We start from the raw sequence: 12,022 nt of genomic DNA, 5'->3' as shown, positions 1-12,022 counted from the left end.
CTAGTTCGGTTCCAAAATGTGACTTTACCAAAATTCAAGTGAACGTTTTTCAAATGTCACATTTCAAATTTTTTTCAGCTTTACTTGTGTGACACCACACGGATCCCTTAAACTCAGGATAACATGTTATCTACATGCAACACGTGTGAAACAACTTCGCAATGACACGCACACACACACTCAAAGAGACACACAGGACGGCCAGGTTTGAGAAACCATGTCAGCGACACATACGGAGCGTCATGAAGAACCGGCAGACTCTTCATTTGGTGCCAATTCTGGGTGAGTTGGTTGGATTTTAATTAAGATGTCAACATGTATTTAGTTATTATAAATAAATAATAATGTTCTTACAGCAATGTGTTGTTGTTTTTCAGCTCTGGCCAGTTTGCTCATCAAGATAAGTAAGTGTGTTAAAGTGTTGCTGAAGATGAGAGCTTTCTGGGTTAAAACTCTTCAGATATTTGCTTCATTATATAGTGAAGGAGAATAATGATGTCAGTTCAAGAGCTTGATAACTTTAGTTGAAGTGGTATAAAATAAGTTGGTAGCTTTATGTTCTTTAACATTGTTCTAGTTCCATTTCCGGGTTCCCAGCACAAACATTTCCCGTGTTTCATTTGACTCTTCAGCTGGATCGAGCTCTCCTCAGCCGGTGCTGACCGGTCCTGACATGGCCTACCTCGGCTCCAAGATGTCTTTCCGATGTCGGGTGCCTGAATCCTCAACGCCGATCACCTACAAGCTGATGAAGGACGGCGGTGTCCTGATGGCCGTGGATGCCGATCTCCACGGAGACCAGTCCGCATCATTCCCCATGAAGGTCGCCGCAGCATCGGAGGGGTCGTACCACTGTGAGGCGACGGCTGGAGGAAACACCGGAGTCAGCAACAGCATCCGGCTGAGTGTCGTCAGTGAGTACTGATGTTGGATATTCTTTAAAACAGTATCAAACAACGTCTTCCTGTCCTCACCAACCTGCTGTTATTCCCTCATTTCCAGCTCCAGCATTAGACACCAGAGTGACCTCTGACCCCTCCCCCCCATCTGCCTACGAGGGGTCACGCATCGTCCTGAGCTGCGATGTCAAAACGGGCTCCCACCTTTCCTTCTCCTGGTTTTTTAACGGGAAGGAAGTGACATCGTCCACCTCCACCTTCTTCCACCTGACTGGGAACAAGCTGGTGATGGAGAGGGCGACTGCAGAGCATGCTGGGAATTATCTTTGCATGGCTTGGTCCATGGTGCAGAACATGAGGAGGATTTCCAGCAGCACAGAGGTCCAGGTGACAGTCAAAGGTACATGGATCATCACATACTGCTGAGAAAACCTGTAGTTGGAGCTGCACGGATCTGTCAGTGGACATGTCGGCCATTCAACCACTTCGGTTCAGACTGAAATATCTCAACAACTATTGATTAGATTGGCTTGTAATTTGGTGCAGATATTCATGGTTCCCAGAGGATGAATCCTACTGACTGTTGTGATCCCTCCAACTTTTTGCGTAAAATGCCTGACACAAGTATATGTTGGATACGCCTTCTCAATATGATTCATTAATGTTTTATCGATGATTCCAAATGTTAATTTGTCCGATATTTGTGATAAATAACCAAACAGCTGCAGAATATCGACGTCCACGTCAGTGTGAGCTTTGCTGTCCTACTTACCATTTTGGTTAGATTGGTTTTACTTCTAATAACTTCATCTCTCTCTCTCTCTCTCTCTCTCTCTCTCTCTCTCTCTCTCTCTCTCTCTCTCTCTCTCTCTCATCTCTCTCCATCTTCCTCCCTCAGTCTATGTTTCAAAACCAAAGATCTCCTTCTCCATTTTCAAAGAGGGAGTCAGTTACCGTGGCAACGTCACCTGCTGGTCACCAAGGGGGAGTCCTCCGGTAAACTTCTCTCTTTCACTGGATGACAAAGAAGTGGGATCTGTCACAGCGACCGAGTCCCTCGCTGCCTGGTTCCACGTCGCCATGGTACCCGGGCTGGACATGGGCGTGGCCCGATGCCGGGCGACAACGGAGCTGCAGGAGCTGATGAGTGAGCCTCTGACTCTGGAAGTAGGTATGAGGAACACAGATGTCAGACTTTCTGTTAATCTACACCTTTAACTCTGCTGCTTGCTCATCGTTCTCTTCCTCCTCGTCCGCCCAGTTCCAGTCGGAGGGGATGTGAAAGTGGAGGTGGAATATCTCTACAACGCCGAATCTAAACTGGTCGCCGCCAGGCTCAGCTGTCAGGTCAGCAGAGGGACTTTCCCCGACATCACCTGGCTCTTGAACGACTCCGTCCTTCACTCTGCGTCACATACGGATTCCCACCTTCAGCCCATCCCGCCTCCCTTTGCCCTCACCGACCGAAGACGAACCCTCGTGCTGTCTAAAGTCAGCCCGGAGGAGTCTGGGTATTACCGCTGCCGAGCCAGGGACAGCTACGACCAGTCTGGGCCTTGGATCCAGAGCGCCGCTGAGCTGGTCCGAGTCACAGGTGAAAAGATCTGGACGAGAGGAAGGAAAGCAATCTTAACCCTCGTGTTGTCCTCGGGTCAAAATGACCCGCAGCTGTGTTCAACCAAGTTCTGTTTTATTTCTATATTTTTATATTTTTGGGGATTTTTTTTTTTTGGTTTAAAGAAACCCTCACAGCATCCTTGTCACTAATGATCCCAAAAAATATGAAAATATAGAAATAAAATAGAACTTGGTTGAACAGCTGCGGGTCATTTTGACCCGAGGACAACACGAGGGTTAAAGAAACTGTAACATTTTGAGACGTATGCTTATTCATCTTTTCACCAAGAAGGTTGACGTCACCCTCATTTCTGTACAGGAAGCAACATAAAGCAGCTGATTAGCGTAGCTTAGCATAAAGACTGGAAACAGCCTTCCACTTGGGGTTATTACACCCGACCGGAGGACCTGTGTGTCTGTGTTCAGGTCAGCCGCTGACCAAAGTCGGACCTCCTCAGACACTCCAGCGTTTCCTCCTTCGTTCCTGAGTCTCTCGTCTCGGCGTGTTCATGAAGCAGAGTCGTAAAGTCCTCGAGAACATTTTCAAATCCTGCTGTTTCCCGTCACTCAGGTTAAATTACAACTGCGTTGTTCCATTTACACTTTGTGCAATCTCACCGCCTCAAGAAAAACCATCCAGTTCAGATTACTGGTGAACACATTAAACATTTGATCCATACACAACCAGAGATGTAAGAATTACATGTTGGCTAATTTCTCAGCCATGAATGTCGTAAGAAGAACTGATGTCAGACTCAAACATGGCGCTCGCTCACTTCCACGAAAATTTCTCAGTTGGCACAAAATCCAACAAATCTTTTCTAGCTTTCGGGTTTGCTTCCATGTTGGGAAACACGAGACACACGCACGTTAGTTTTGGAACATTTTGGAAATAAATTAAACCTAAAAAAAGTCAAAAGAACGACCATTTGTTGAACAATTTAAGAGACATCTCTTTTAGTAGCTGTCTGCAGGGGAAGTAGATTTTGAGCTGCAGAGCAGTGTCACTGTGTGCAGCACTCTTAACACCTCCATGAGTCTGGTGGCTCCAGGAAGTTACTGAGATTCCCTCTTTACTACCTGTAGCTGTACCATCTGACATTTTACTTGAGAGTCTGAAATGTCAGCGTGCGAGTTCCTCCGTTACATCGTGCCCTCGAATACTCCGCCGTGGAACGACCAGAAAAAGATTGTCCCTGACGTAAACTCTGCTATCTGTGTCCAGAACTTTTATTTAATGCTCACTATGCAGTGAACTCGTGAATTATACAGGAAACCGTGTGACATCACTGCTCAGAGTGAAGAATTACTCATCACTTCCTGTAAAATTACACAGTTGTTTTTACAAGCTTACACAAATTTAAACAAATAAAATATATAAATGTAAATTAAAGAGCTTTAAAGAGCTGGTTGAATGAGAGTGGTTTCGATCTTTTTGTCCAACTCTCTCCAAAAGGGCTAAAACTGCTTTAACAAACTTAAATCTGAACATTTTTCTTTCCATTCATGTGTTTTGGGGTCTGAACTCTCTTCACCTCCGATCAGACAGGATCCTCTACTGCACACCTCCAACCACATCCTGCACTGAAACACCACCAAGTAAAAGTAATGTATTTATTGGACCGGTATGTCACCTTTACAGTGTGATGAACTGTTTTCTGTCTCTTCCACAGAGTTTAGCAGGACGACCGTGGAGGTTCTCAGCCTCGCGTTCAGCTGCTTCGTCTTCCTGATGCTGGCAGTGGGCTCGGCCTGCCTGTACAACAGGTCTGACCAAGATCAAGGTGTGTGTGTGTGTGTGTGTGTGTGTGTGTGTGTGTGTGTGTGTGTGTGTGTGTGTGTGTGTGTGTGTGTGTGTGTGTGTGTGTGTGTGTGTGTGTGTGTGTGTGTGTGTTAAATTCACTGACTGGAAATATTTAGCTGATTTTATATTTAACATCCTGATGGTTTTCTTCCACAGCTCATGTCCACAATGCTCCGACAAAGTAAGCTGAATCATAATGAGGCAGTTTATTGTTTCTGTGACTGAAATCAACTCACTCAATGTTGTTTGCTGCCTCCCGTTGCAGCTCGGAGGCGTTTCCTCTGTCTGACCTGACGTCCCAGTCAGGAAACTAGCTGGCTGATGCTTCTGCAACAGATCGTGATGTCCAGAATCAGGTACGCAGGCCACATAACACTGAACACAAAATCCAGTAACTCTGGATCAGCAGAATGAAGGCTGTCTAGTTACACTCCACGGGTCCCTTGTTTCCTGTAAATAACATATATGTACATTTAAATTCATAGTCAGGTTCTTACATTAATTTAGCATTAACTTTTGGATACAAATAATGCTATTTTTTAACATCTGTATTTTCATTATAATTTCCTAACATCGAAGACTTGTGTCCATTTTCCTACGAAGATTTTGAGTAAATTATTAAGAAATTATTTGAAAAATACACCCAATTATAATAGTTTTTAAGTTCACAGAGAAATTTTGTCTACAGCAGCTGGCATAAATCTATAATACAAAATACATGTGAAATAATTTGGGCGTTTATTGGATTTTAATGAAGAATATCTTTAAAGTACATTCCTAAGGAAAACAACTACTCATCACAAACTCCAAACTGTAGTAAGAGTGCTCTGAAATGAATCTTCTCAGGATGTGACACATTAACCAGGTATAACGAGTCTCTCTGTCTCTGTTTCAGACAACAGAGATCACAGTATGAAGCCTGAGGATCCTCTTACGTCATTACTTCATTTTTAAACATACTATTTTTATTTATATTTGAGTTGACAATTTGCTTATAAGACGCTGTTGAAATATTCAACTATACAGAGTGAGTAATGTGTTGGCCACCTACTGTATACTGTCATGGTTGGGTTTTTTTTGCAAATAAAAATAAATTGATAACAAATAAATGATCCATTGTTTATTTTTGCCTTAATTAAACCAAAAAAATGACAGTTATGACACGAGCGAGCTGATGTGCTGTTAGAGAGGGAGGGTGCAGCGGGGAGGTTCAGCACAACACTATCAGTTATTTGCACTTGTGTATCAAGCATGTGCATGCGTGTTTTGTTTTTTCATGTGCACTACTTCAACGGTCCGTTTAAGAAATCTCTCAGTCCTGAATTACACAGTTCAGTGTGGTCATATTTTGAGTTTATCGTCGAGTTAAATACGATTATTTTTCTTCAAGATGTTTGCTTCACTTTTTATGATCATTCTGGGTAAGTTCATCAACACAAACAGACTACAGTACACTTAATATTTCAGTTTGAATGTCATGTGGCTTATTTAATTTATTTTTCCTCCCTGCAGGGTGGTGTTACTGTAGCAGAGGTAAGTCAGTTTATTATATATATGATCTTTTTATGTAGTTTTCAAGCCAATATTTTGTTGTTGTTGTGAGTGTTTGAGTTGTTTTATTTGAAATCTTTGACAGGTCAGTTCTTGTTGGGGCGTCCACGACTGTACGGCCCCTCCGAGGCTTTGGTGAAGAAAATTATTTATTTTCATTGTGAACTGCCGAATCACCCACAGCAACCCGTCCTGCTGCAGCTCTTTAAGTGAGTGTGTTCAGCTAAAACACATGAAGGTATAATGACAGAAGAGTCCTCTGATGCTCAACCTTTTTCTAGGGAGGACAACCGTGACAAGCTGTTGGGTGAGTCCACCTCCCTGACCGGAGAGGTGGCGGATATCCCCATGGTGATCAGAGCGTCCCATGAGGGCTACCTGCTGTGTGTCGCCAGCGCACAGAACAACTCTGAAGTAACGCCCACGGTCAGCGGCAGACACCACCTGAAGGTCGTCGGTGAGTCTCGTCATCACCAGGGAAGTAACGGATGTACTTCACTGTCAGACACCTTCATGTTGGTATAAACACAAGAGAAACACATTTGTCGAGGTATCAGGAGGTTTAACGTGTTCATCTAAACTGGGACATTTTTCTACGTTGTCGGTTCTGCATTCATTGTTTCACTGCTTTTGCTGTAAGTTGACTTTTGGACCATATTTCTCTTCAAAAGCAGAATTTAATTACAATTAAAACTTTCAACAGGCCGCCAGCTGAATATCCTTTTTTGGCCTAGCTCCATTAAAATAAAGGAAATCTGTCTAAATATTGGAGGCAAAATGAATCATTGTTATACAAAGTTTGTCTGCATCCAATTTTTATTACAACAGATGGTGCCTGCTCACCTTATTAAGAATTGCATTAGTGAAACTTCCTGGAGCTGCAGGTCTGCTTCCTCGTTGCACATTCAAACAGTTTGTGAGCTCTCGGTTACGACACTTGAAGCCGTGTGCACGTCATGCTCGGTGTTAAAAGTGAAGCGGCGAGAACTCCGCTGCTAAGCAACGGCAGGACGGTGTCTCGAATGACGCCAGAGGCTAACAATTTCGCACGCTAGCAGATATTTGGTGACAAACCAAAATATATCCTTTTTTTTTTTTTCATGTGATGATGATCAAGTTTATTCATCATTTAAGTAATATTAATATTATAGCAGTTGTTGAGAGTTTTCAGGTTGCCTGAAAGACCGACTGTCCGCAGAGATGCATGATTAAAATCCAGTCAAATCCTGTTTGGACACAATCACAAGGTTTCAGTTACTAAACCAGATTAGTTCGGTATCATCAAACTAATATCTATGGTCACCTGTAAAAAAATAAAAAAAATAAAATGAAGAAATCACTCCACAAAAGACTTACTAACTCACTAACCCTAACCCGGGAGCTCAGCTTGTCAGTGGATCTTCATTCCTGTTGCTTTGAAATAAAAACCGAGTGTCGACCTGTTTGTGTCCTGCAGAGCCGGTGAAAGGCGTCGAGATCGTCCGCTCGGGTCCAACGGAGTTCTACGAGGGAAATAAACTGGAGCTTCGCTGCAATCTCAACGCTGGAAATCACGTCTCCTACAAGTGGCTGCTCAACGGTCGGCCCGTCGCTCCGTCTCCAGGCCACCATGTCGCTAATGACCTTCTCAGCATCTCCAGGTCAGAGGAACACCATCGAGACGGTCCAACTGCTGTGTGACCAGGTGGTTGCTATGGTGTTGTGAGCACTAAGGATGGCGCCAGGTGGTTGCTATGGTGTTGTGAGCACTAAGGATGGCGCCAGGTGGTTGCTATGGTGTTGTGAGCACTAAGGATGGCACCAGGTGGTTGCTATGGTGTTGTGAGCACTAAGGATGGCACCAGGTGGTTGCTATGGTGTTGTGAGCACTAAGGATGGCGCCAGGTGGTTGCTATGGTGTTGTGAGCACTAAGGATGGCACCAGGTGGTTGCTATGGTGTTGTGAGCACTAAGGATGGCGCCAGGTGGTTGCTATGGTGTTGTGAGCACTAAGGATGGCACCAGGTGGTTGCTATGGTGTTGTGAGCACTAAGGATGGCACCAGGTGGTTGCTATGGTGTTGTCAGCACTAAGGATGGCACCAGGTGGTTGCTAAGTGGTTAGTGGGGTGTTGCTGAGCGGACACTCTGGTGGTTGTTAGGATGTGCTGTGGTTGATTGGGCGTAATTAAAGAGTATTCGCAGCAGCTGGAGGGTTTGACGTTTTGGGAAATACAGAGATAAGGAGGTGCTGCGAGGGGAAAACCTGCTACTGTTCAAAGTTTGAAACCACAACCTGTTAAGCGCACAGATTAACGTGTTGCACTGTATTTATTCTGTTTAAAGCTGGAGGCAAAAATAAAAACAGATTTTTTTTAAATTTTATTTCTTTTATGTGAATGATGATCTGTGTCTCCATCAGAACCAGCTCTGAGGACAGCGGGTCCTACAGGTGTCTGGCCACCAACACGTTCAACAGAACACAGGTGTTCACCTCCAACAGCTCCGACGCTGTGATCAGGGTCAAAGGTCAGCTGTTATCGGCGCTGAATGAACATTTTATCGATTTTAAAGGGTTTATTTCAGCAAAATAACATCGGCCTACCATCCTGTTCCCTCAGACTTGGTGTCGGACCCAGACATCTCCTTCACGGTGTTGAAGGAAGATTCCTCAAATTTTTCCGCTCTGGTCACCTGTCAGTCAACCAGAGGAACCCCGCCAATCACCTTCTCACTCTGGACCAGGTCCGAACTGGTCGGCAACACCACGACTGAAGAGAGACTTGCTGTGTTCAAGCTTCCGCTGGTGATGGACCAGCACTCAGGATGTCTCCAGTGCCGGACAAACAATGGGAACTGGACCACGTACAGTCAGTGGCTTCCCTTAAACGTTGGTATGTGCCTTGTTTGAAACGATTATCTCAACTCAGTTATGTTTTATGATGACAGCACATTTGTCTTCACGTGTCCATCAGTGCCGGTCGGCGGGCCGGTGACAATGCGTTCCGACTTTGACACCGGAGAAAACTACGCTGTCGTTGGCCTGCATCTCTACTGCAAGGCAGCGAAGGGAAGTCATCCACGGTACCAGTGGTTCCTCAACAGAACCCTTCTACGAGACCGAGGCAGCTTCTACTATGTGGTGGACCAGGCGCCGGAACAATCCACCCTGCTGCTGTCTGTGGGGAGGAGCAGCGCCGGGTCGTACCACTGCGAGGTATCAGACAGCTTCGACAACACCACCACGTTACGCAGCCCCACGTGCTACCTGGATCAGGAAGGTACGTCCGGTCCGCTGCTGCCGGTTTCACTCAAACTTCCTCGTGGCTGCTGGTTTCACCTCGTCTCCATCCTCCTGCTCCTCCAGTGCTCCACCGTCTCCCCGTCCTGGTGGTGGCCGTCGTCTTCGGGTCCTTCACCGTTCTGGTTGTCCTGGTGTGCTTCTGCTGCTGGATGGGAGTGTTGTTCAGTGAGTTCACGCACTCTTTTTATCAGCTGTTGCTTCTGATGAATAATAGTTTCCTCTTCTTCCAGGGCGGAGGCAGGATGGAGGGAAGTCTCCGTGAGTTACTTCTTTAATTCTGAAACCTTGAAAAATGGCGTATGAAGGAGTTTCTTCCTCCTGAGCTTCTCGGCCGTCAGTCAGCTTTTCTTTTTTCTTCTTCTGTGGAAGATGAACATGTGACGGTTGATCCATCACTGAAATAAATGATAAAGCATGAAGCTCTTTCTCCTGTTTTCCCTTTTCAACACAGAAGCTTTAATGAAAAGTCCAAAACAGCAACAGATGACCTAAATTTCTGCTCCTGTTTGTTTTTGCTCACACATGAATTCATGTATATTAAAATGCTGCACATTAAGTCCAAATTGTCTACAGTTATGATTCAGATCATCAACAGTGAGCTGGAAGGTCAAATATCTTTAACTGTAAATATCTCTGATGCAGCTTACAGTTATTGTTTTATTAATAAAATGATTGGAGGCGCCATAAATCCATCTGTTGTATCGAGAGGTGATATTTAACACTGCGTTTACGTTCTGGCATTAATAATTCAACTCAAGTAATTTTATTTTGAGTTTGTAGTATCATGATGTAGCATGCTGACAATACTTTGGTATTTTATTTTTATCTCTTAAGATTTCCCTTATTGCTTTGTCTTTTTATTGGTAGTTCATTTCATACAGTCTTTAAAAAAGGACAGCTGTGAGTGTTTTATTATCTGTTGTCTGTTTTCCTCTCAGATTGAGCCTGGAGATGGAGAGAAGCGTTGCTGCAGATGAAGACGAGCCGGTGAGTCAATATTTCTGCATTTCACCCACAGAAATGATAATAATTAAAATAATAACAATAATTCACCATCATTCGCCCTTTAATGGTCTCTGTCTCGTAGGACTTGTTGCCGTTCATGGAGGATCCTGATGTGGTGAAAGCAGCTGGAGGGGATGAATTCTATCAGGTGAGATTTATTTCATTACATTTCATTTATCTGACTCTTTTGTCCAAAGCGACTTACAATAAGTTCATTTCAACCATGAGGGTACAAATTCAGAACAACAGGAATCAAGAAAATACAATTTCTTCCAGAAAGCCAAACTACAAAATTCTATCAGTAAGTTCCATGTTAAGATACTAAAGTTCTGCTGTTCAAGGTAAAGGAGGAGGAGGAGGAGGAGGAAGAGGAGGAGGTGTGTTTTTAGTTTGTGGTGGAAGATCGCCCAGATCGGGGAAAAGAGAGGATCAGTTGGGTGTCATCAGCATAGCTGTGGTAGGAAAAGACATGCGAGTGAACGACAGAGCCGAGAGAGTTGGCGTACATACTTCATACATATTTCATACATACTTCATACATATTTCATACATATTTCATACATACTTCATACATATTTCATACATACTTCATACATATTTCATACATACTTCATACATATTTCATACATACTTCATACATACTTCATACATACTTCATACATACATACATTCATACATACTTCATACATATTTCATACATACTTCATACATATTACATATTTCATACATATTTCATACATACTTCATACATTCATACATACTTCATACATATTTCATACATACTTCATACATATTTCACTTCATACATACTTCATACATACTTCATACATATTTCATACATACTTCATACATATTTCATACATATTCATACATACATACATACTCATACATACTTCATACATATTTCATACATACTTCATACATACTTCATACATATTTCATACATACTTCATACATACTTCATACATATTTCATACATACTTCATACATACTTCATACATACTTCATACATACTTCATACATACTTCATACATACTTCATACATACTTCATACATACTTCATACATACATACATATTTCATACATACATACATACTTCATACATACTTCATACATATTTCATACATACTTCATACATACTTCATACATATTTCATACATACTTCATACATACACATACTTCATACATACTTCATACATTCATACATACTTCATACATACTTCATACATACTTCATACATACTTCATACATATTTCATACATACTTCATACATATTTCATACATATTTCATACATACTTCATACATACTTCATACATATTTCATACATATTTCATACATACTTCATACATACTTCATACATATTTCATACATACTTCATACATATTTCATACATACTTCATACATACTTCATACATATTTCATACATACTTCATACATACTTCATACATACTTCATACATACTTCATACATATTTCATACATACTTCATATACATACATACATACATACTTCATACATACTTCATACATACTTCATACATACTTCATACATATTTCATACATACTTCATACATACTTCATACATACTTCATACATACTTCAGTTAGTTATCAACAAGCAGTCAAACTCACGTGTTTGTGCTCTTCAGACTTCTGAGGCCTCTACAGATGAATGGATCCACATGGAGAAGGAGAGGAAGACGTTGGAGGAAGAACCAGTTTAATGCTTGCTCTGACAACACTGTGTGGTTGAATAAACATGTGCTCCTCATGCTCCGTGCTGTCGTGGGTTTTTTTGCAGCATGAATGTCCTTATCATGTATCTGTAAACCATCTCTGGTGGGGAGGTTGAATAATGATAAGAGC

At 42.6% G+C, this 12,022-nt stretch overlaps 2 protein-coding genes across 7 annotated transcripts; both read left to right on the top strand.

Moving 5' to 3' along the window:
* The first annotated feature begins 190 nt into the window (after positions 1-190).
* On the top strand, positions 191-5,429 carry LOC138624672 (Fc receptor-like protein 5). Of its 3 annotated transcripts, XM_069705041.1 has the most exons (11): positions 191-282; positions 378-404; positions 633-914; positions 1,003-1,299; positions 1,798-2,070; positions 2,161-2,493; positions 4,062-4,115; positions 4,190-4,300; positions 4,477-4,501; positions 4,586-4,676; positions 5,216-5,429. In XM_069705041.1, exons 1-10 carry the CDS (start codon positions 243-245, stop codon positions 4,632-4,634), a joined length of 1,491 nt encoding a protein of 496 aa, XP_069561142.1. In that variant the 5' UTR covers positions 191-242; the 3' UTR covers positions 4,635-4,676; positions 5,216-5,429. The 3 variants fall into 3 exon arrangements, 2 of the variants coding, with proteins under 2 accessions (XP_069561142.1, XP_069561143.1); XM_069705042.1 differs by lacking the exon at positions 4,062-4,115; XR_011311172.1 differs by lacking the exons at positions 4,586-4,676; positions 5,216-5,429 and having other exon boundaries at positions 4,066-4,115.
* A 198-nt stretch (positions 5,430-5,627) lies between these two features.
* Positions 5,628-11,927, top strand: LOC138624666 (Fc receptor-like protein 3). 4 transcript variants are annotated; one of them, XM_069705032.1, is made up of 13 exons: positions 5,630-5,741; positions 5,833-5,853; positions 5,957-6,080; positions 6,153-6,328; positions 7,328-7,511; positions 8,272-8,378; positions 8,471-8,719; positions 8,825-9,130; positions 9,217-9,318; positions 9,384-9,411; positions 10,092-10,140; positions 10,241-10,306; positions 11,806-11,927. In XM_069705032.1, exons 1-13 carry the CDS (start codon positions 5,711-5,713, stop codon positions 11,878-11,880), a joined length of 1,518 nt encoding a protein of 505 aa, XP_069561133.1. In that variant the 5' UTR covers positions 5,630-5,710; the 3' UTR covers positions 11,881-11,927. The 4 variants fall into 4 exon arrangements, 3 of the variants coding, with proteins under 3 accessions (XP_069561134.1, XP_069561133.1, XP_069561132.1); XM_069705031.1 differs by having other exon boundaries at positions 5,631-5,741; positions 8,471-8,743; XR_011311170.1 differs by lacking the exon at positions 9,384-9,411 and having other exon boundaries at positions 5,628-5,741; positions 8,471-8,743; positions 8,825-9,318.
* Positions 11,928-12,022: the final 95 nt, after the last annotated feature.

This window comes from Brachyistius frenatus, unplaced genomic scaffold (genome assembly GCF_029030835.1).
Source record: "Brachyistius frenatus isolate BFR_SWC_R1_liver_20210118 unplaced genomic scaffold, ASM2903083v1 Contig_53, whole genome shotgun sequence".
In the NCBI taxonomy this organism is placed as follows: Eukaryota; Metazoa; Chordata; class Actinopteri; family Embiotocidae; genus Brachyistius; species Brachyistius frenatus.
This window is presented reverse-complemented; position numbering and strand designations above follow the sequence as displayed.

What these genes read in the sequence shown, in the direction of transcription:
- LOC138624672 (XM_069705041.1), top strand. Translation starts at nt 243, where the DNA reads ATGAAGAACCGGCAGACTCTTCATTTGGTGCCAATTCTGG. An exon ending in GGTCCAGGTGACAGTCAAAG is followed by an intron (nt 1,300 to 1,797) that starts GTACATGGATCA and finishes TTCCTCCCTCAG; the next exon opens with TCTATGTTTCAAAACCAAAG. An exon ending in GCCTCTGACTCTGGAAGTAG is followed by an intron (nt 2,071 to 2,160) that starts GTATGAGGAACA and finishes TCGTCCGCCCAG; the next exon opens with TTCCAGTCGGAGGGGATGTG.
- LOC138624666 (XM_069705031.1), top strand. Translation starts at nt 5,711, where the DNA reads ATGTTTGCTTCACTTTTTATGATCATTCTGG. An exon ending in GTCCTGCTGCAGCTCTTTAA is followed by an intron (nt 6,081 to 6,152) that starts GTGAGTGTGTTC and finishes ACCTTTTTCTAG; the next exon opens with GGAGGACAACCGTGACAAGC. An exon ending in CGCTGTGATCAGGGTCAAAG is followed by an intron (nt 8,379 to 8,470) that starts GTCAGCTGTTAT and finishes CTGTTCCCTCAG; the next exon opens with ACTTGGTGTCGGACCCAGAC.